This window comes from Phalacrocorax aristotelis, chromosome Z, assembly GCF_949628215.1.
Source record: "Phalacrocorax aristotelis chromosome Z, bGulAri2.1, whole genome shotgun sequence".
In the NCBI taxonomy this organism is placed as follows: Eukaryota; Metazoa; Chordata; class Aves; order Suliformes; family Phalacrocoracidae; genus Phalacrocorax; species Phalacrocorax aristotelis.
Genome location: NC_134311.1, coordinates 17,474,628 through 17,496,626, shown reverse-complemented (window position 1 = coordinate 17,496,626; position 21,999 = coordinate 17,474,628). Strand labels below are relative to the sequence as shown.

The following is a 21,999-nucleotide window of genomic DNA, read 5'->3' as shown; positions in this document are numbered from 1 at the left end:
AAGCTTTTCCTACATGATGTATGACAGTAGTTTGTAAAGCAGCGAAGCGTGGAAAATGTTAAGCTTGAATTGAGTTTCAAGGCACTTGAGGATATGGAATTATTATTGTTATTAAAGAAGATATGGTGAGACTACAGCACTATTTTCTTTACCCTGGACTTCTCATTCTTTCTTCTGTCATTTACAAATTTTTTCCAGAACAGAACTTCAGAAAAAATATCTGTAACTTAGTCAGAATCAAAAACGTAGCAGATGCAAATATTTTTTTAACTGCATTTTGAATCCTTCTATATTAAATTTAGGCTTCCTTATGTATTATTCCAACATCACCCCTAAACATATTAAAAAATGCAAGCCACCGAAAAGTAAAATTAAGAGCAAACTAGGGAAAAAAGCTCTTTGAAGATGAAATAAACTAATAACGAAGAAAAAATTGTTGGTTTCTCCTCAGTTTTCCAATGATAAGTGTGAAGTACTGCCCTAGGAAACATCCTTCTAGTGAACTATTGTTTGAACGAAAGTAGTAAAGTTTAAGCCAGAAACACCACTCAACACTTCTATTTGAGGTTTGCTTTAGGAACAAAAAACATGACTTGAACAACACTGGATTCAGCCAATAGTGTTTTAGTTGCTAATACAACTAAATAACATATCAAGTGTCTAGATGTGCTGGTTTTGGCTGAGAAGGGGTTAATTCTCCTCACTGTGGGGGGCGGCTACTTTTCCAGCTTCCCGCGCTCCGCCGCGTGGCAGGGCGGGCTGGGAGGGGCGGGGCCATGGTGGGGGCCGCTGGCCCCGACTGGCCAATGGCAGGTTCATTCCATACCATGTGACACCATGACCAGTATAGTGAGGGGGGGCAGTGGCAGCGCGGAGGCGGTGCGGCGTCGGGTCGGCGGGCGGCGACCGGCTGCGGCGCGTGCGGTTTGTTCCGGCGGTTCGTTCCCCCTCCCCCGGGGCTTTGCGCCTCTCGTTGTTCTCCTTTACACCGCATTTCTACTGTTGTTTCTTTTAATTTTAATTATTAAACTGTTCTTATCCCAACCCACGAGCGTTACCCTTCTGATTCTCTCCCCCATCTACCGGTGGGGGAGTGAGCGAGCGGCTGTGTGGGGCTGAGCTGCCGCTAAACCACGACACTAGACTTCAGTTGTTTGCACTGACTTGTACACACTTGTATACTCCCTCAAAAAGAGAGAGGTCTGTTGTTTCAGGCTTTCACTAAGAAAAATGTAGCAGAAATTCCACCTTCAAGAAAATCCATAGTTTTCTGCACCTGTTTTAATATCAGTTTGGCAATTGCGAAGTAGGGAATAATAGGAACATTCTGAACACTACTGGAAAGTGAGCTTAATATGAAGAACAGGAATCATATCATCACTACAGGAAAGTAGTATTATATAATGCAAAATGAATAAGTCATGCAAAGAAGCAAAAAATACCTGTACCGAGCCACCATGTCTGTCAGCTGTGAGGTGAGCCCTCAAATGATGTGGATTGGCTTGCTGTGAGTCCCAAGCTGCCCTATGGTCTGTTGACTATAATTTTTTAATGCATTAGGAATATATGCAAAAGAAGAAATAAAAATTCAAAAAATAAACAGTACATTAATTATTAGATATTATTTTTACAAAGCACAGAAGCACTACATAGTTAACTCCTATATAGATTGTACATCAGCATTATCTGCATACTTACATATGCCTACACATACGTTTTCAGAGACGTAAAGTAACTAACACTCAGAATTCCTAGTAAGAAACAGTCCACCAACACAACCCTATAACTTAGCTTAGGTAAATGGACACAGATTTAAATTCCTAACATTTTTACCACCTTGGTCATTATCCTGGCTTAAAAAAAAAAAAGGTAAAATGTTATGCATACCCTTTAGAACCCAAATAGATGACACAGTATATGGGGAAGAGACGTGATTAAAAAAAGAGAACTAGAAACAACATGTAAAGAAGCATCAGCAGAGAGAAAATTCACTACCGATGTAAGTTACATTGTATCTATAGCATCAAAGCAGCAACCTTTTAGGACATATTAAGGTCTACAAATGTAGAAATACATTAACAAACATTTTTTTAAATCAAAGAAAACCTGTAGTCAATTTTGTTTTGGAATTCTAGTAAAAGCAACATAACACAAGTCATTAGACAAAACACAAAGTAATGCTGATAATCTTAGATGAGCACTTTACCTGATTTTTGGATTGATGTATTTTGTCTCTGGGCTGATATGCGTCTCTGTTTGATGACAGTGCAGGGTCTGAATGTACTGAACCCACCAGAGTAGGCTACAAATATAAATAATAGGTAGCAACTAGTAAAAAAAGTTTAGCTAAGTCTTACCAAAAGCTACTAGACTGTAATAGAAATTAATCTTTAAATCTGACAGTTTGCCATAACCCAAAATTAAATTAAAGCAAAAGCTTCACTAGATATTTACTAACAACAAAAAAAGTCAAACCAAAACTTAGACAATTTCATAAAGTAGCAATTCTGAGTATTATCAGACATGAATTTTCTGTAAGACTTTAGGTTGATATTTTCTGCAGTTAGCAGTTAGGACATTCTGATGAAAGGCTGAAGAAAGTCTGAAAGTAATTTTTAATGTTAAACACTGAAAAAAGATTTAGCAATAAAATACTATGATTATTCCAGAGAAAGCCACACAAGGAACGTCAGGGTAAAATGTATAATCCGAAGTTCTCCAACTTACACACACAACCCCTTCCCTACTTATTAAAAAGAAGCAAGAAACAATTTGAGGTTCTGCAAAATTCATCTTTCACCCTTTCTTTAAAGAACACATATACAATTTTTTTTGTAGTTTTAGATGCACTGTGATGGAAACTGATATTCTACATCATGCTTCTTTAAAACTGAAAATAAAGTATAGACTGTTCCTTCATAATGAACTGATAAATACCTGGACTATACCTCAGATGCTGAGGAGTACATTTTAAAAATACTGGGAGGAAGAAAGTCTCCAAAGAAAGAATATACATGTGACAATGACAATCACCTGCAAAGTTTTAAATTCCTTCAACTCAAGAGCCAGTCTGAATTCTTACAACCTCATTTTGATTTGAACAGAGATTTGCTTTGATATTAAGAGTACATGTTTGGAAAGAGACTTCATATGAAAAATCTCAAGCCAAAAGATAATGTTTGAAAATCCATCTGAAAACAGGTTTGTAATAGCTGCTGTTCACAACTCAGAGTAGCTATGAAATAACGCATGTATTCTGAAACTCAAGACTAACACCAGCTCAAAACTGATCACGCAGAAAACCCAGCTTAATTCTACTCACCAAGTGTTTGCCAATCCAGTCATATTCATAATCAAATGTATAGCCTTTCCGATCAAGTAAGTCTGTGAAGAGCTTTCTTAAGTAGTCATAGTCCGGCTTGTCAAAAAAATCTAGCCTTCTTACATAATGTAGATATGTAGCCATTTCCTCTATATAATAAGAAAGTACATAATTGCCATACCTTTTTAAATGGCACTCAAACAGAACTATTACATTTTAAAGCAACTTCCACAAAATCTGAACAGTTGTTCACCATGAATTTGTGAATTACCAGAAAGGAAGGTTACCTAATAGTAATAATAGCCAAGGTACACTGCCATATTCTAAACATATCCTACCAAGTGACCCCCAAAACACACTGCTTTCCCTTTTGACAATCCCTGTCGAGATCTTCCATTCAACCTTCCAATCCTGATCCACAGTGCGCCAAGAAAGTGGGGAGAGAAATGCCTGTACTTTTCAATTTATATTTTTTTTTCCAATTAATTGTTCAAAGACAAGCCTAAGGAAAGGTAAACAAGGACATATATAAAGTAGAGGGTGGACTACATCCCAAAGAACACCTGTTACTGGAATGTAACCTTCCTTTCTTTAAGAGAGGATCCACATGTATGGTCTAAGGACAATTGGAGTTGCCCACTTGACAAAAAACACTCAGTATAGGTTATGTGGAGCTGTAACTGTAGTGTGACTATGAAAGGCTGCAGCAGCACTGAACACTTCATGCATCATGTTACGTGAAGGTCTTGAACAGAAGTGGCAAATATCCTGAACAGAAGAAATACTGCAGAGAAGTATTGAGATTACCTGAGCTCTTGTAGAATGACTTCTGACCAGTGTCAGTTTAATATCACTCTTTAAATACCATGTCAGCATACAAATGGAGATTCATTTGAGTAGGTGTTACATGGAAATTATAAGATTCTCCCAGTAGTAGTGCAGACAACCAGGGAGATTTCTGAAAGAACCTGAACCTGTAAAGATAAAACTAAAGAGCTTTCCTAGTCGTTAAAGGGTACAAAGTACAGACTGCACTCTAGCAGCCAGAACCTTCTACTTAAGACAACAGTTCTAGCACAAACCTCCTGGCAGCTGAGTAGAGCATACAGAAGTCCCATTCTTGATAATGGGTATAAGCCATGAGAGGCTTCTGAGGCAACAGCCGTAAGGAACAAACATCCTTATGGACAGAAGACAACAAGAATCCAAGGGCTGAAAGGGAGGACCCAGTAACATCTGAAGCCCAAGCTTCAAATTCCATTGAGAAACTGCTCAGCATGTGACTACATTTGCAATAACTCCTTCAGGAGTCAGTGAAGTGAGTGGTATGTGGAAATACAACAGTATGAGAAAACAGCAGATGGTAAGAAGAGATAAATGTTAACAAGCTTTCACAAGAGACTGAGTCCTACAGGTCCTTCCACTCCAGCAGGTGTTGTAAAAGAAAGAACTAATGTACCAGAAGAGTGAAGACAGCAACAACCTAACCATACTGAAATTCTTGTTAATTCAGGCTGCATCCATCCATACCTTCCTGTTATAGAAAGAAAAAAAAAAGGGGGGGTGGGGCAGGGAAGAAATCCACTGCAGTGGTTTGGAATAGAGTAATGCAAAACTTCTCACAATCTGATATGGATCAGGTGAAGCACTTGACTTGAGTCCTGGGACATGAGTTCCAGGTGGATAGAGCTCTTAGAATCTAACTTGTTTAGGAACCTTTGTAGCTCATGAAGAATGAGAAACAACCCACTCGCAAGCCATTCTGAGAAAAGCAATGACTCCTCACTTTCAAGCCAAAAAGACTGTTCACATGGTCCCAAAGTACATGACAGGTCACCTCTATATGACCAGAAAGTCACAGGATGAAGGTTAAAAGTAGACACCATCAGCACTCAATGATCCTATAAAGAGATATGTATGTCAGAAGCAGCACAACAGTATCACTGCATGCTCACCCTGACCCACACATCACATCCCAGTAAGTCTGGAAAAGCTGACGTACTGGGGTACAAACAAGGTGCTGTAAGAAGCCTATCTTCTGACATAAGATGGCTGAGAAGTGCAGAGGCAGTGCGAAGACTGAGCTACACTAAATTAAACTCTTTCAGAGATAGTGGGGTAGAGAGAGGGAGAAGAGAAAGTTTGCAAACAGCTTGATAACGAAAAGCTGTAAGGCAGCCTCATATTGGTCCTGTCAAGAATGCACCACAGGACAATGGTGCTGAGACATCCCAAATTACTCAGTTCTGGCAGTATTAAATGCTATGTTTTAGGCATGAGAAGATGGAGCAGTGGATAGGAGGAATTGCTTGGCACCTAAGGTCCAGCTCAGCAGACAAGCAAAACTCTTCAACAGTACTAGCCAAGGAGATCAGTGTTTGAAGAAGGTAAAAAGAAATGTTGGCACTTCGCTAGGGACCTCTTTAACCGTACCCTCCCAATGTAAACCAGAGCCCAAAGCACATAAGGCGTATCTTTAGAGGTATGAAGGCTGGATCTGAGCCATTTAATGCAGCTCAGTCTCTTACAATTGACTAACAAAAAAAAAAATCAAATACCACCCTTATCATGCATTTGAAGAGAAATTCTAGGGTTCAAATCCTTCCTTGTATTTTATATGAGGCTTGAAACAGCAATAGTGTTGCACACTCAAAGACAGTACAGTTCCACAGAATGTGGGATGAAAAATGTGTTTCATATGTGACAAAGACCAAAGTACCTTTCACTTATACTACAGAGTTCTCTTGCTTTATGGAACATCAACTAGCTCAGTCTGCAGTTGGACTGAAAAGAATTGAAATGATGGTGATGTACTTCTCATTCTATTCTATGTCTTAAGCAACAACAAGGACAATAAAAGGTAGAAAATGCTCAGATATTTGACATGCAAAGCCTTCCACATACAGGAATATATTTGTTATGAAAAGGTACATATGTACCACCAAAGAAGTTTATCTTTTGTGTTCTCCAAAGTCATATATCTTTTCCCTGTTCCACTTTCAGATCCAATCTTGTCAACAAGCATGTACTTGATTAAATTTGGTGGAAACAGTCCACTAGATATATGGAGCTACTTCATGCATAATTATTTCCAGGAATTGCACCATGTACATCTTAAATTAGATATTAATTTTTTTAAAGGATTCTAACAACTACATAAAAATAAACATGCAAGACATGCATGCATTACTGGATGGAGAAGATTTACTCCAGAAAAGGTTCCCCCCCACCCCATTTAATTTTTTGTCAAGTCACTAAACGTATTATGTTCATACAGACCTTAGAGCAAATATCTGAAAAGTCAGTTTCATTTGGTTTTACTTTTTTTTTAATGCACAGAATAAAAATGAAAAACATTAGTCCATTATCAATTTCTTATTTTTACCACAGGATTGGGAAAAATTTCAAAAGGCCATCCAGTACACCATCTTATCCCATAGCAAGTCGGTTATAGCCTTGTCTGCCTAGTTTTATTTCACATGACTGCAGTGAACGAAACTCCATAGTCTCTCAAGCAACAGCAATCCCTTCATGCTCTTTACTATATTTGAAACACAGGAGTTCAAATCTAAACTTAACTGTTAGGTATTACATCCATTACTTTGTCCTAGCTGCTGTGGCTGTAGCAAATAGATTCCTTTCATGACTGTAGTAGTCAAAAGGCACAGGAGAACTTCTTTCCTCTCAGTCTTGACTAAATCAATCTTTAGTGGTCTGCCTAGCATTTATAGCGTATAAGCACTCCCACTTCTTTATGAGATACCCTTAAATAGGATACATTTTCTTGAAGTACGGTCCCCAAAGTTGAATGTACTGCTTCAGTTGTACAAAGAGGCTTTACAAAATAAGTAGAGTGGAAATGGCAATTCATGTGTCTTTCAGGCTATATCCTGTTTGGTAAAGGTATGTTTTTAAAAACAAGCAAACAAAAAATAGCAGCATTACACTGTTCACTTGCATTTACTTTGTGACCGACCGACTTTTAAGTCATTACCTAATGAGCCTTTCTTTACCCAACAATTCTTAATTTGGATTTGATCCTAACTTCGTATACTACCTTGAATATGACTTATTGAAGTGTAACTTATATTTTTAAGACTGTATTTGTAATCTGTCAAGATCCCTTCATTCCCACCCCACTGTCAAGCCTACAAATCTCAAACTTATCATTTGCAAGTTTAACAAACATTCAATTATACAAGGCACTCAAAAATACTGAACAGACCAAGCACAGATCTCTGTGGAATACCATTTTGTATTTCAAATCTGGCAACAACGTACTTAACTACTTCAAATCTTTTTTTACACTCTTCTTCCCATAGCAGATTCTTCTTTGATTATGTTTTTAAGATTACTTGCAAGAATATTTAAAAAGAGCATCAAAAGCAAAAGCACTAAGTTTTCATGACATAAAACATGTACTTCCAGTCTACATGGCCTGCCTTGGACAGGATTTCCTTTCAGGAGAGGAAATCAAATCAGTTTATCATGAGCTATTCTCAGCAAATCCATTATGCCTATCAATGATATTGTGACTATTTTTTTAAGGTTTGTTTTTTCTTCCAAAATCCTGTCCATGTCATGTGCATGTCCCCTGTCCTGCACTGACTAGTCCAACTTTTAAAAAAATGTCATATTTGCTTCTCCCCAATTTTTCAATACCTTATTGACTGTCTGTGCACTTAAGGAGAACTAAAGTGACACCTGAAACTACTTGCAAATTATTTAAAATATTATTTCAAGTTGCTCCTAGTGCAGCTTGTTTTAAAAAGGAATTTGATATCTTATTTGAGCTGAAAAGGCTTACAAAATTTTATGTGTGAAAATACAAGCATAGACTAGTTGATCGCCATAAGAATATGATTCATAACTTTTTTAATGTTTCCTTTACAAGAATCTATCTTTGAAGAACACCAGCATTAGCTTAGTGCTGCTTCAAAGGATAGTTCTTTTATCTATTACCATAGTACATAATACATGTATTTGGAAGCATTATTTTATTTTTAAAAACAGATATTAAACAATTATCTATGCCATTTTCATTTTCTAAACCAATACACAACATTTTTATTAACAGTAGACGTTACCTGGGAGGTTTTCACACAATAATTCTACAGACGTTACTCGTTTTGTGTCTCCAATTTTCTGATAACGTTCTTTTAATGTTTCAGCCTATGACACAAAAATAAAGCAAGCTTCTGAAGTTATACAGTTTGCAGATAAACTCTCAGAAAGTAAAAGATAATGGCAAGAAAAGCCGATTATCTGAAAACAGGATAGAGGAAGATATAAAAAGCCATTACCTTTAAACCTTGCCATGGAAGGCTTCCTCTGAGAAAATACATAAACATATGGCCTAAAGCTTCCATATCATCTCGTCTACTTTGCTCTGAAACAAAATTAAAATATTATGACAACATTCGATCTGCACAATTTTATATTATATTTAAAAGGTTAGCTTCAAAATCGCATTAAAAAAATGGGAAGTATAAAGTACTTGAAATCAAACTGAGCATGTGGGTGGGGACTTGTGTATTATGGACTCCATTAATAAGACAGCTAAAGCAAAAAAAGCAGATTCAGAGTGCAGGTATATTAATTTCAACAGTACTTCACTTATCTCGCTATAAGAAATTGTTCTTATTTTAAAATACATTTTGACCTTTTACATATATAATTGCATTTTCATTATGGTATTTTTTTATCCATTAGTGGGGAACTTGAAACAATTTAAGAAAGCTTTAATTGAACACATTTTTCCACTGTAAAATCATGGAAAAGATGGTCTGTTTCTTGGGACCCCTTGAGGAATTGCGAGTAAGTTAGAGGTGGATTGAAGAAGGCTCAGAAGTCTTATTATCTGATCAGAAAGCAGCATGAAGAGGCATGTACATACAGTCTGCTCTCAAGTCCAGCTGACTTAAAAGCTAAGTTACAGAAGTCTATGTATGGCATGCCTACAATTTTTCATCAGTAGTAGCGCAGCAGCAGTCTTTGAAAAAGTTCACAGAAGGTTAAAAAGGAAAGTAACACGCAAAATGCAATGCAAAGTTCAAAGTTCTCAAAGTACATTTCATATAATTTTTAAATAAAATCCATTATTCTTAGGAAAACTGAACGTAACAGAATAGTAAAAGGCTTCAAATGACTAGTAGAAAACAGATTTTTACATTTCCACCTGACTTCATTCTGTACTGCTGTTGAAACTTCTGTTACACAGTGTATTACGTGTTGTAGTAACAGGTATAGTTTACCTTAACTTTTATTTCCTCCCTGACATAAGGCAGAAAACCAGAATATTAGCATTGTTTCTACTCAGTATTTTCACAAAGGCAAAAATCACTATGCTTTGACAGCAAAAGAAACGGAGAAAAGTAAGTGAAAAAGTGTTTTAGATTTTGAACACAGGAAAGTTAAATCCAACCTGGCTTTGATCTGATCAACACAAAATATTGCCACAAATACACTGCATCTGAAAAACTCTTGACCTTCATTAAAAAAAAAATTTACTTATTACTCTGTTTTCTTCAGCTATTTTCTAATTTGAACACTGATTAGACATATACTAGCAAATCCCTATGAAAATACAAAAAAACAGTTTGGTAATTCAGAGCACAGGCTACATCTAGACCCTTCACGGCACATCTGCCAGCCATATGAGACTCTCTCAGTCATTTCTCTTTCACTTGTTTCCACATTTCCAATTCCCTTGCCAGCACTCTTCTTGTTTGTGTCCACTCCACCACTCTTTTTGTCCATTGCTGCCACTTTTCTCAATGAGTACCCTCCAGCCAATCTGGTCTTTGAATTTCTCTGCCAACCCTGCAACATCCCATTTGCTGACCATGCGCTATCCTGATGCAACCATGCAGGTTAAGAAGAAAGCAGGAATAAGCAGTAGAGTTCTGTGCATGTCAGGTTTCAGTACATGCAGGAAACACTGATTCCAGTTGCCTGAAGAAGTCCTGTGCTCTTTATGAGACAGGGTAGATACGAAGATAATGAATACTTCATGAGCACTGCCCATGACAAATGTTTTCTGCAATGCAGCGTGTGTTTTATGCAAGACAGATCAGTGGTAAGAATACAAAAAAATGTTAGAAGTGCACAACAGATGGCCCATCTATGGGCAACACTAAGGTATGGCCCACAAAAAGGTATTGGAAAGTTCAATTTGGTCTCGCTAAGGAACAGTAATTCCTCTCTTTTGCATTAACTTTTACATGTCACTCTGATAAAAAAAATTAACCTCTTCTGAGTCCTGTGACTAGTGTGCCGTGATGGATGGTTACAGACTCTTCAGGAGGGATAGGCAAGGCAAACAAGGTACAGGGGTGGCATTGTATGTAATGGAGGAAATGGAAAGAATGGATCTTCCAGCTGAAGGTGGCACAGCCGAGAGCCTCTGGGTACGGATTAAGGGACAGATAAATAAAGCTGATCGTGTTATGGGAGTCTACAATAGGCCACCCAGCCAGGAGGATGACACCAATGATTTATTCTTTAAGGAACTAAGGGATACCTCTAAGTCATCTGCCCTTGTCCTTATAGGGGACTTGAACTTGCCAGATATCAAGTGGGAACACCACGCACTGGGACAAACAGGTCCAGATTGTTCCTACACTATCTGGACGATAACTTCTCGGTACAGATACTAAGGAAACCCACTAGGAAAGGTGCCTTCCTCAATTTGTTACTCATTAACAGAGGATCTTGTGGGTGAAGTGGCAATTGGTGGCTGCCTTGACCACAGCGACCATAAAGCCATTAAGTTTAAAATCTATGGTAACAGCAGGAAAACTGCCAAGACAACTTCAACTCCAGATATGAGAAGAGTAGACTTGAGGTTGCTCAGGGAACTTAGTGAGGTCCCCTGCGAAAAAGTTTTTGAAGGTGCTGGGGTCCATCCATGATGGTCACTTTTTAAGTATCACCTCCTAAGAGCACAGGAGCAGGCAATTCTAAAATGTAGGGTATCAAGCAGGTTAGGAAGAAGGCCAGATTGGCTGAACAGTGATCTTCTAAAAACAAGTATATAGGCAGTGTAAGTAAGGTCAGGCAACATGGGACGAGTACAGTGATGTTGTTTGCCACTGAAGGGAGGAAATTTGTGCAGCCAAAGCTCAATTAGAGTTGAAGCTGGCCAGTACTGTGCTAGACAATAAAAAGGGATTTTAAAAATATGTTAATGGCAGAAGGCAGGCTAGAAATAACACTGGCCCATTACTTGATGAGCATGATCATAAACAGGGACATAGAAGAAGCAAAGACATTTCGAGCTTTCTTCACCTCAGCCTTCAATACCAATGGTGGGCTCTGGGAACCCCAGAACCCTGGGCTAGAGAACCATGACTGTGAGAATGAAACTCCCAATCAACCCCAAACTACTGCAGGACTTGCTGCTCCAACTGAATCCTTATAAGTCAATGGGGCCTGATGATTCACCTGAGGGTACTTAAAGATCTAGCTGATGTCATAGCAAGACCTCTCTCAATGATTTTTCAACGCTCTTGGGGATCTGGAGAGGTCCCAGTTGACTGGAAGCTGGCAAATGTTAACCCAGCCTTCAAGAAAGGCAAAAGGGATGAGCCCAGTAACTACAGGCCCGTCAGTCTCACTTCTGTGCCTGGTAAAATTATGGAGAAGATTATTCTGGGAGTTTTTGAAAAACACCTGAAAGACAACAGTCTTCTCCAGAATCATGGTTCTGGTCAACAGCAAGCTGAACATGAGCCAACAGCATGCCCTGGCAGCCAAGAGGGCCAACCGTGCCCTGGGGTGCATCAAGCCCTGCATTGCAGCCGGGCGAGGGAGGGGATTGTCCCGCTCTGCTCTGTGCTGGTGCGTTTGGGCGCCACAGTACATTAGGGATATAAAGCTACTGGAGAGTGTCCAGAGGAGGGACACAAAGTTGGTGAAAGGCTTAGAGGAAAAGTTACATGAGGAGCAGCTGAAGTCACTTGGTTTGTTCGGCCTGGAGAAGAGGATGCTGAGGGGAGACCTCATGGCAGTCTGCAGCTTCCTCACAAGGGGATGAGGAGGGGCAGGCGCTGATCTCTTCTCTCCGGTGACTGATGACAGGACCTGAGGGAATGGCAGGGAGATGTGCCAGGGGAGGTTCAGACCGGATATTAAAAAAAGGTTCTTCCTCCAGAGGGTGGTGGAGCCCTGGAACAGGCTCCCCAGGGAGGCAGTCAAAGCACCAAACCTGACACTATTCAAGAAGCACTTGGACAACACCTTCAGACGCATGGTGTGAATTTGGAGTTGTCCTGTGCTGGTCCAGGAGGTGGACTTGATGATCGTTGTGGGTCCCTTCCAACTCAGGGTATTCTATGATTTTAGGATTCCTTTAAAGAAAAAAAAAAAAAAAAAAAAAAAGAACAACACAGACCTTGTTGAGGCAATTGCTCCTTCACTGATAGTCCTTTCTATGAAGGGAGGAACTTCCAATTTCTTTACCCTGAAATGATTTCAGATTAAGAGGAATTTTTTTTTAAATGAGCTTTGGACCACTGGAGATACTTCTGTAGGATAGTTCTGTGGGAACTACTTCTAGGATATACCAGCTGAATGTAGAATGCCCTCGAAAATCTGCTAAAGGGGTGGGGGTTTTTTTTGTTTGGGTTTTTTTAATTTTGGGGGAAGTGGATTGTTATCTAAAACCCACTTGAGCTCCTCACTGATCACTTTTGAGTAATTAAAAAATAGTAATCAAATATCCTTTTCTATGGAATTCAAGATAAGCCTGAGAAACAGGAAAGTCAAAGATTGTATTGCTATTTTTAGAAGAAGGGCCTCTGAAAACTGGAAGAAATCTAGCAGCGCGCTAGCTGGAACACAAATGGATTTCAAGCATCAGCTGGAGGAAGGGCTCTTAATGTACACTGATCCTAATGCATCACAATTTAATGAGATTGAGAGAATCTGTTGCTTAAAAGGCAGTATGATCATAAGATGACAAACACAAAGCTTTAGGGCACATGGCCTCCTCTCTCTCAAGGAGGTCACCTGAAGCTAGCTAAATTACTAAGAAACTAATAGCTGTTTAGTTCAGAAGCTATAGATAAATTAATCATCATGATTCAAATAGTTTGATTTTAAACAAAAACTAGAGCATCATTCAGAAGACTATCTTTTTTTTAGCCCACAAGGAAAAGTAACCATAACACAGGTCAAACAGACATTCAGTCTTCAGTAAGTGTGTATTATAAACAACTGCATTCCCCTCCCAAGAAAGCTCCACTGCTTGCTATAGGAATAATGCTAAAACAGTAGAAACATACTATTTGGATCAGAACACACAGTATTAGCTCCCTAGATGATTACAAGGTTTGATACACAGATTCATTACTGCAATCAAAGTAGATGGAAAGTGACAATCTACATATCCTGAACCATCAGTCTATAAAGTTTAGCAAAAATAAATTTTAAAGTGGCGACTGAAAGTTGCTAGGACTCCTGGAGGGCATTCACCACAAAGCACAGCCTGTAACTGCAGAAAACTTTTTTTTTCTTTGTGTTTCTGGAAAAACTCCAGTATTTAAGCTAATACAATCTTAAGTCCAAACATTTATTGTTATTACAGTAGGAAATGCATTACAACCAATCAAATGTAGAATTATTTTTTGCTGGTTTAGATTACAAAAAGGTCTTCTCCCAAGAAAACCAATTTGAAATCTAGAACATATGACAGCTCTCATAACAGAGGAGATCTACTTTAAAAGGTAAGGGTAGGGTGGGTGGTTTTGGTTTTGTTTGAAGATAAGTACTGTTTAAAAAAAATTTACAAAATTTGGCCTTTCAATTAATATTAAAGAGCAGAGCTGTTTCATTCCCAAAAGTTTTCTTCAATGAATACCTGAGACCCTAACTTCTGCCTCTTCAACAGTTAAGCACTACCAAGAAAAGACCAATAGAACCAAGGATATTAGTTGTTTTCCCAGAGAACATTACAGATAGCCTTATTATAGCAATTACAACTTCCTGTGACTACATTTCCTGTAGCAAATAACTTAGACAACAATTCAGTGTGCTGCTTTCCTGAATTTAGGGAAATCCAAAATCAATTTCCAATTTAGATTTCCAGCAAATACAGGAAACTGTAGAACTTTTTACAGATGCAGGTTTGTCTTCCCTAAGCTCCCAGTCAGAATCTACATTCTCTGGGATCCCTCTCTCCCTTCCTGAAAATAAAGGAGACTAGAAAATAAGCGTGGAGTAATTTTATCCCCCAGAGAAGTTACGCTTAAGAAGCAAGCGCACCAGTCACATGCTGATAAGGCCTGAAGAACATTTGTATTCCCTTCAAAGAGCTATCTGAATAAAGCCACATTATTTCTCACATAGGCAAAAAATATGTTCTATTCCAGCTTTGCGCAAAACTACCAGAAAGCCCTGATCAAATGTATGTTTCTGGAACAAAGTATTATTGAATTAATTGTTACTGAACATCATGTAGCCTATATATCACCTTCTATATGCACCTCAGAAGAGTGGGCCTTGGTAGTTTTGTGCAAGTTTCAAGTAAACATATGCAAGCATTTAAAGTCTTTCTAGTTACTATGTACTTGTTATGACACTTTAAAACACTGTGGATCCTAAAATGTACTTTTGATCAAAGAACAACATACTTTCTTCAAGTTACAGTTCAATAAATGCATACTTGAAATCAGCCTATAACAGAATGTGAACCTGACAGGCTCCCACTTTACTGAAAACACACTTGTTTTTCACAAGGGTCAGCTGACACCTTGGATAGTCAAGAAGCAGTAATTCATTCACTAGTTTTGCTATCAGACCATTCAAGTTGCTAGGAAAATTGCCTACAGGCTAAAAATATTGCCCTAAAAAAGTATATTAGCATCAATATCCTCAGTGCTGAATGTATTCTATATGCCACTGTCTCTGCAACCAAACGGACAACACAGCTTGAAAAGCTCCAGTGTTCTGTAAATCCCAATGCACCCATTAAAGGAACATTACGTTTTTAGAGGTGCAACACAGAATATACAGAAAAAACAAACTCTGCTTAAAGGATAGGCTATGAAATTAAGAGCACCAGTGTTTGTTAGACCTAAAAGATCATGATGAATAATTCTCTGTCACCCAAAGAAATGCATGCAAAATAATCAGGTCAAGAAGAACCACTGCTCTGAGTCTGAACTGAAGCAGAGTTATTACATGAGGTTGTGCTTCTTTGCATGGCTTAGCAACATTACTGCAAAGATTTCAGAAAGGCATTCTAAAACTTTTCCATCTGTGTCTAACAATAATGTATATATTTGAGAACCTCCTGTGACAAGGAGACTTCCTACAGTAAAGTGAGACAAGCTACTGAGTATTAGCTTTGTCACAGCTACCTTTTCAGAGGAGCCAGTATATAACTATCCATTCTTTCTTGTGGCTTTGCATCATGCTGAAGGCTACAGAACTATAGAATACACAATTTAAATTTGGCAGAACTTTCACATGTATTAAACAAGTTACCATTACACAAAAATAAACCTGTCCAACCAGAGATCAAGGTTCTACTTAAGGACTGGAAAAGTCTCCCTTGAAGCGGAAGTGTCATTCTTGTGTTAATATTGGACATGTAATCCCCTCAAAATCCAGTTACGTTCTTCAAGTAACTACCAGTTCTACATTTTCTTTTATCTTCTTAAGTTTTATTGGTGGTGTGTGTCTCATTTAAGAATGACTGAAAGAGCTTATTTGGTTGTATCACTTTAAGCTAACACCAGCTTGATATACCATGCCTGAAAAATAAAGAGAATCATTCCTTTACTTGAGGAACTTGCATTCTAAGAATTATGTTTAGGAAGCTCCAACCCTGCTATCTGGTCTTTAAAAATGTTCCCAGTGTTAAATATTCATGATACGATTAGAAAATACTAGTATTTCTACTATTGTTCTTTAAATAAAAAAAAATAATTTAATCTAACCTTACAGCTCTTTGGCCCTAATATGCCTTAAAAATGCAGTTTCAGCCTTTACTTGGTGAAGAATAATAAATCCAGCAAACATGACATACTTACAATAATTTGGTTACTTTTTACACATCCTTTTACTATGTGAATGAATACAGAATTATGGTCAGCTTCATATACAATGCATTTTTGGATAGTTAAGTGGTATGGGGAGGCTTTCATAATATAATAATAACTTAAATATAAAGTTAATAATAGCATATATTTAATATGCTATTACAGCCTGCTTCTTATCAAGAATTTCAAAACCCACTGACATCAACAATGACAAAGCTTAGAGTCATGACAAATTTGTCAGTGTGGTCATAACTAGAAAATATTGTAGCACTCTAGTAAGTGTTGCTATAAAGATAAGATTCTTCTTCCATTTTCAAACACTAAAGAACTGTTAAAAGAAAGCTGGTATATTTCATTTCTAACACAGGGGAAAGGCCAAAATGTACTAAAACAGTAACAACGTAGTGAGAAAGTAGGGAACTTTTTCTGCTCTGTATGCATTACAGGAACAGATATTACTGGCACAAAGAGGTGGTGGAGTCACCCTCCTTTGAGGTATTCAAAAGCCATCTGGACATGGTCCTGGGCAACCATTTCTAGGTGGCCTGCTTGATCAGGAAGGTTGAACAAGGTGACCGCCACAGGTCCCTACCAAACTCAATCATTCTGTGATTAGTCCACTACTGGAATATTTCTTTACTTGTCAAGGGTCACCAGACACTTCTGTAATAAGGAAAGGAACCACAGTGGCCACTTTGCTATGGCAAATATGAATGCTAATACTTAACCTGTCCACTACTGAAACACGTAACTGGTACCTTCTAATTCTAAGACATTTCCCGAGACTAAAGCCAGCAGTTGAAGATGTACAGAACAGAATGAGCTCTTTCACAGCTGCTCTGTTACATATAAACCCACTTACTAAGCTTAGCCAAGCAAGCAGTATTCTAGGATGCTCACAGAGCCAAGAGTCTCAATTGCTGTTCACATGATTTGGTTATATCTAGGTATTAAGTGTGACTTAATATTGTTGGGAATTGTGCATTCCTGATGCATAGCTACAAAGAATTACACTGGTGCTTCATATACTTAGCAGAAACTTATCTCAAGTATCTTTTACTTACCTTAATTCCATACTTTCTACAGAAGCAATTCCAAAAAACTGAAAAGACAGGCACAAGAGGCCAATCTCCCACCTTTAAAGAGGGAAGCAACTATTATTTTGTCTTATTTTCAGAACTTCCCCCTAAAAGCATGCACATATAGAAGGTAGCCACCCTGTGAACGTTTCCAAGATGTGAGACTGCCAATGACATTTTAAAAGCAACTCAAAAGGGTGCCTCCAAAATCAGGCATCAGATACAAAGGCAAGACAGTTACATGTTAAACAGCACTTTTTCCATCTCCCTAAGAAAATATGCAGTGTGTAAATATGTAAGAAGTTATTAAAATGTATGTGTACTGTACCTAAATATAAATCTTATCAAGTGACTGGGATCACCTTTCAGCAGTTACCCGATTTAGTCCTTTCTGACCATAAACTTCTAATAATCTGAGGACCTTAATATGCACTGATAATCTTACATACGGATACATAACATAGCTATAGTTACACCTGCTTTTTTCTCCCTACTTAATGGAGAGATCAGAGGTAGTTTTAGGAACCTGCATGGAAAAAGCACGATCAACTCATGCAAAATCTGAAACAAATGGTAGAATTGGTTTGCACAGCATGAAATTAAATCCTTTAGCTTTGCTTGTGAAGAAACAAAGAAGCCAGAAAATGCAGAGATGCAAGTCAGGTGAAATACAATTCCAAATGAATTTTAACTTATCAAGTAATGTTTGGCCATGTGAAATCAATACCCTTCTGAAATGTCAACATAGAAAAACATCTGGTTTCATCATCAGTTAAATGCACCTGCTTAAGTCTGCCTCCTTTCTGTTTAAGATTTACAGGTTTTGTTTAATTTGAAAAAGCTCCACATTCTTTACCTTGCCTGGAGATGCTGCAAATTTCCCAAGTCTGCTGTCCTGAAGTTAGTTAGTCCTGAAGAAAGTTAGACAGATCCTTCATCCCGACTTATTTCGAGACTAAGGCACCAAGAGAAAAGCAGAAATAGGAAGACCCCCCTCATACTGACTAAGTAAAAAAAAAATTTGCCTATAGACGACGTTAACAGCTGAACACACATGCCTAATTATTATCCTTTACAGGAAATCTATTATGATTTTATTTTTTAAAAATATATTAAATTTAATTACTTTTGAAGTGCTGATGCATGTCCAAAGAGCAATGAAGCTGGAATTGTTTAGCCTGGAGAAGAGGAGGCTGAGGGGAGACCTTATGACTCTCTACAAGTACATGAAAGAAGGTTGCAGCGAGGTGGGCGTCACTCCCAAGCACCAAGCAACTGGACAACAGGAAACAGCCTCTTTATGATCCTAAAAGGATCTTTGCTAACATAAACGTTTCTATGATTCTACACGTTAACATAATTTCATCAGCTACAGCTACTAATCACAAGCCACTATGGTCTGATTTTATTGATAAAACACCTTACTACTATCTGGAAAACGTGAATGGTTCCTCATTTGCCGTATTAACATGAAGTACCTTTGAACTTTAAGTATTGTGCAACATTTTTAATGACCAATTCAAAGAGAACCTAATTACCAATTACCATGCAATGACATGCAACTGGTTTACACAAAACCAAAGGTGTCAAACCTGTTTTCAATAGAAAACGTCTATAATAATTGGAATAAATATAAGCTACTTTGAGTGCTCACACACCTTTTCCCAGCTGAATTTATTCATTCAATAATAACAACTTACCTCTCAATATATCCTGTCATTTCTTTAGCTCATCATATTCACAACAGGATCATAATCTTTAACTATTCTGACAAAGCCTCAATATAAACTTTTACCTTAATAGTATAAGCATAAAAAAAAATAAATCGGCATCAAATATAAACTACTATTATTCCACTAAATGGTGCATTTCAAAAGGATCAAAAACTGTCAAGGTAGTATTGAAAGTCTATGCTGTTACAATCTATTCACTTTTATATCTTTAATAAAACATATCTACTTTCCACCCATCCCACCCCACCACGGCATACTTCTAACATGAAGATGTGATGATACAAAAAGATGCACCTCATCTTTCTTTTATGAATATCTAACAAAAAATAATTGTTTGCTGAGACATGACCACAATGATTAGAGAACCAGCGAACCATTTTCCCATAAACAGTATTTACATAAGGACAAACTATGATTTTGAACAGTACAAAAGACTTGCAGCTCTTAATGACTACAGACAGAAAAATTATCACTTGAAAACAAGGTGATTTCAGACAAATGACAGCTGTTGAATTCTTGTTCCTGCACTTAAAAAGCACACGTACCTCTTCCTAAATGTGTATTTATACTCATGTATCTAGCTGTTCCTGTAAGGCTCTTGTGTTCTCGATACGGTATGTGCTGCTCTGTTTCTGGATCTATATACTCCTTTGCCAAACCAAAATCTATAATATGAATAATTTTCTGGGTTTTGTTTCCAGGTCGTCCTATTAAGAAGTTCTCAGGTTTTACATCTCTGTATATCAAGTTCTTTGAATGGACATATTCCATACGAGAAATCTTTAATAAAAGGAAAAAACAACAGAAAGTTTAGTTGAAGCTTCAGGTTGCCATATTAAATTGTGGCAGAAGCTAAATATCTTACATTGAGTTTATATTTAGAGAAAATCACCCCGTATATCACCTTAAAAGCAAAGGGCTATTGCTCTTAACAAGGTATCTCCCAGTTACAATCAATTAAAATTGTACACATCCCCTAAGCAGATACACCACATAGCGTGTTGGAAACTTATACACGGACATTAGACATGAATTAGTATATAACAGAAGTTATCTTTTTAAGAACAGCTGGCACCAAGTATGTTTTGTGCATGTTAATATTATAACCAGAAATTACATCATCAAGCAGTGAGCACTGATGTTCAATGTCAATCTATTACATATTAAAAGTAAAAATGAGAAAAGCACTGGAAGTTGACCAATACACATATAACCTCCACTCTAGCTGGATATTTCTATCAAAAATTATATATTCAGAAAGGGACAGCAAGTATTAAATAAAGATAATCTCTGATCTGATAATTTGAGCATTTTAAAAAATTAACTTTGTCATTTTGACTATAAGCAAGCTGAATATGTCTATACGTCTATAGTTGTAGGCCTGTTATCCAATTACAGTTGTGTTTTAAACAGCTATTTTTACCCTTCGTGGGTAAAAATATCACTAGCTATTTAGGGAAGTGGAGGTTCAGTATCATTAATATTTCATAAGGACTTATTAAAAACACATTGAATCAAGGTAAACATGCAAAGCTTTATTTCTCTTTCTCTCTGCTTTCACCTATCCTCAGGTAGGAATCAAATCAGGAAGTCTTCAGCAGAAATCCTTCATCTAACAATTTTGTACTATTTTAGTATTTCTAGAAGAGTTTGAGGATTTGTTTGCTTGCTTGCTTTCTGATAATATCCAGGAAAAGTTTTATGCTATTCATTTTTATTTCATGAAGGTTTTCTCTTAAGAGTACATCAAACTAAAAATTCCTATCAGGTTGTGATTATGAGAACTCAGAAGACACAATGAAACTACATTAATGCAATGATTCTTGAAAAACTAGAACAAAGTAAATGGAAGTGACATAACACAGTCTTCCTGATAAAACTGTATCACAGGCTCTTTAGAAGCCACCAACACTTGTTTAAACACTAGAAGTGCAAATCTCCTAAGTGACATAAGCGTTTAATCCATTGAACCGACTCAGTTATTCCAATGAAAACTCAAATTAACATCTAATTCTACTTACCAACTGTATGGCTATCATAAGAACGGTTTTAAGAGAAAATGTCCTACCACACAAGTCAAATAAATCTTCCAGACTAGGTCCAAGCAGTTCTAGCACCATAGCATTATATTTGCCACATGGGCCAAAATAGTAAACCTGAGGTATTCCATCTGTAAAATGAAGATACAAAGAAATTATAAGAGGTTAAACAAGATTAATGAACACACCAATAAAATTCCTACCCAAATTCAAGTTGATCTGAAGTTAAAAATCCATTTTTCACATAAAAGCAACAATAAAACCTTGTAAAAACTACAGGTAGAAAAATACAACAGAAGTAATGAATGTAGCATCAGTTTCATTAAATATTTTATGAATATTATGTGTTTGACTTGTGAAAGATTTAAAGCTTTTTGTGAAAAAATAAAAAACAGAACCTATCTGTTAGGTTTTGTACCAGTAAATTGAAACAGGATTTTAAAAACGTACGAAGAGAGCTTTAAATAAGCTTCTTTTTTTTTTTTAAAATAGGCATTTAAATTAAAGTTTTTAACTTAAGGCTATGACAAACATACATTCAGGAATAATAACACCTTATTATCTATAGAAATCATTTAAAAATCCAGAAGAGATTAATGAACCCTCAAGTTTAATGAGATATTAAGTCAAGTTTTAGATGCATCACCAAAACGAAAATACCATACATGAAATATTGTTACAGCAATCACTTGTTAGTACTGGGTTGGTTTTTTTTCCAAATACAAGCATTTTCTACTTAAATTTGCACTGGAAGGCTTCTCTTGTCTTCTCTTCCTCCAT

General features: G+C 37.2%; 1 protein-coding gene across 2 annotated transcripts in view; it reads right to left on the bottom strand.

Moving 5' to 3' along the window:
* Positions 1–21,999, bottom strand: part of CSNK1G3 (casein kinase 1 gamma 3) — a 77,053-nt gene that overhangs the window by 15,282 nt on the left and 39,772 nt on the right. For both annotated transcript variants that reach the window (XM_075078455.1, XM_075078454.1), the window contains exons 5-11: positions 21,202–21,350; positions 19,726–19,960; positions 8,626–8,711; positions 8,410–8,494; positions 3,323–3,471; positions 2,207–2,302; positions 1,443–1,538 (exon numbers count right to left, since the gene is read on the bottom strand). In XM_075078455.1, the coding sequence (XP_074934556.1) occupies positions 1,443–1,538; positions 2,207–2,302; positions 3,323–3,471; positions 8,410–8,494; positions 8,626–8,711; positions 19,726–19,960; positions 21,202–21,350 (896 nt within the window). The remainder of the gene's footprint in view (positions 1–1,442; positions 1,539–2,206; positions 2,303–3,322; positions 3,472–8,409; positions 8,495–8,625; positions 8,712–19,725; positions 19,961–21,201; positions 21,351–21,999) is intronic.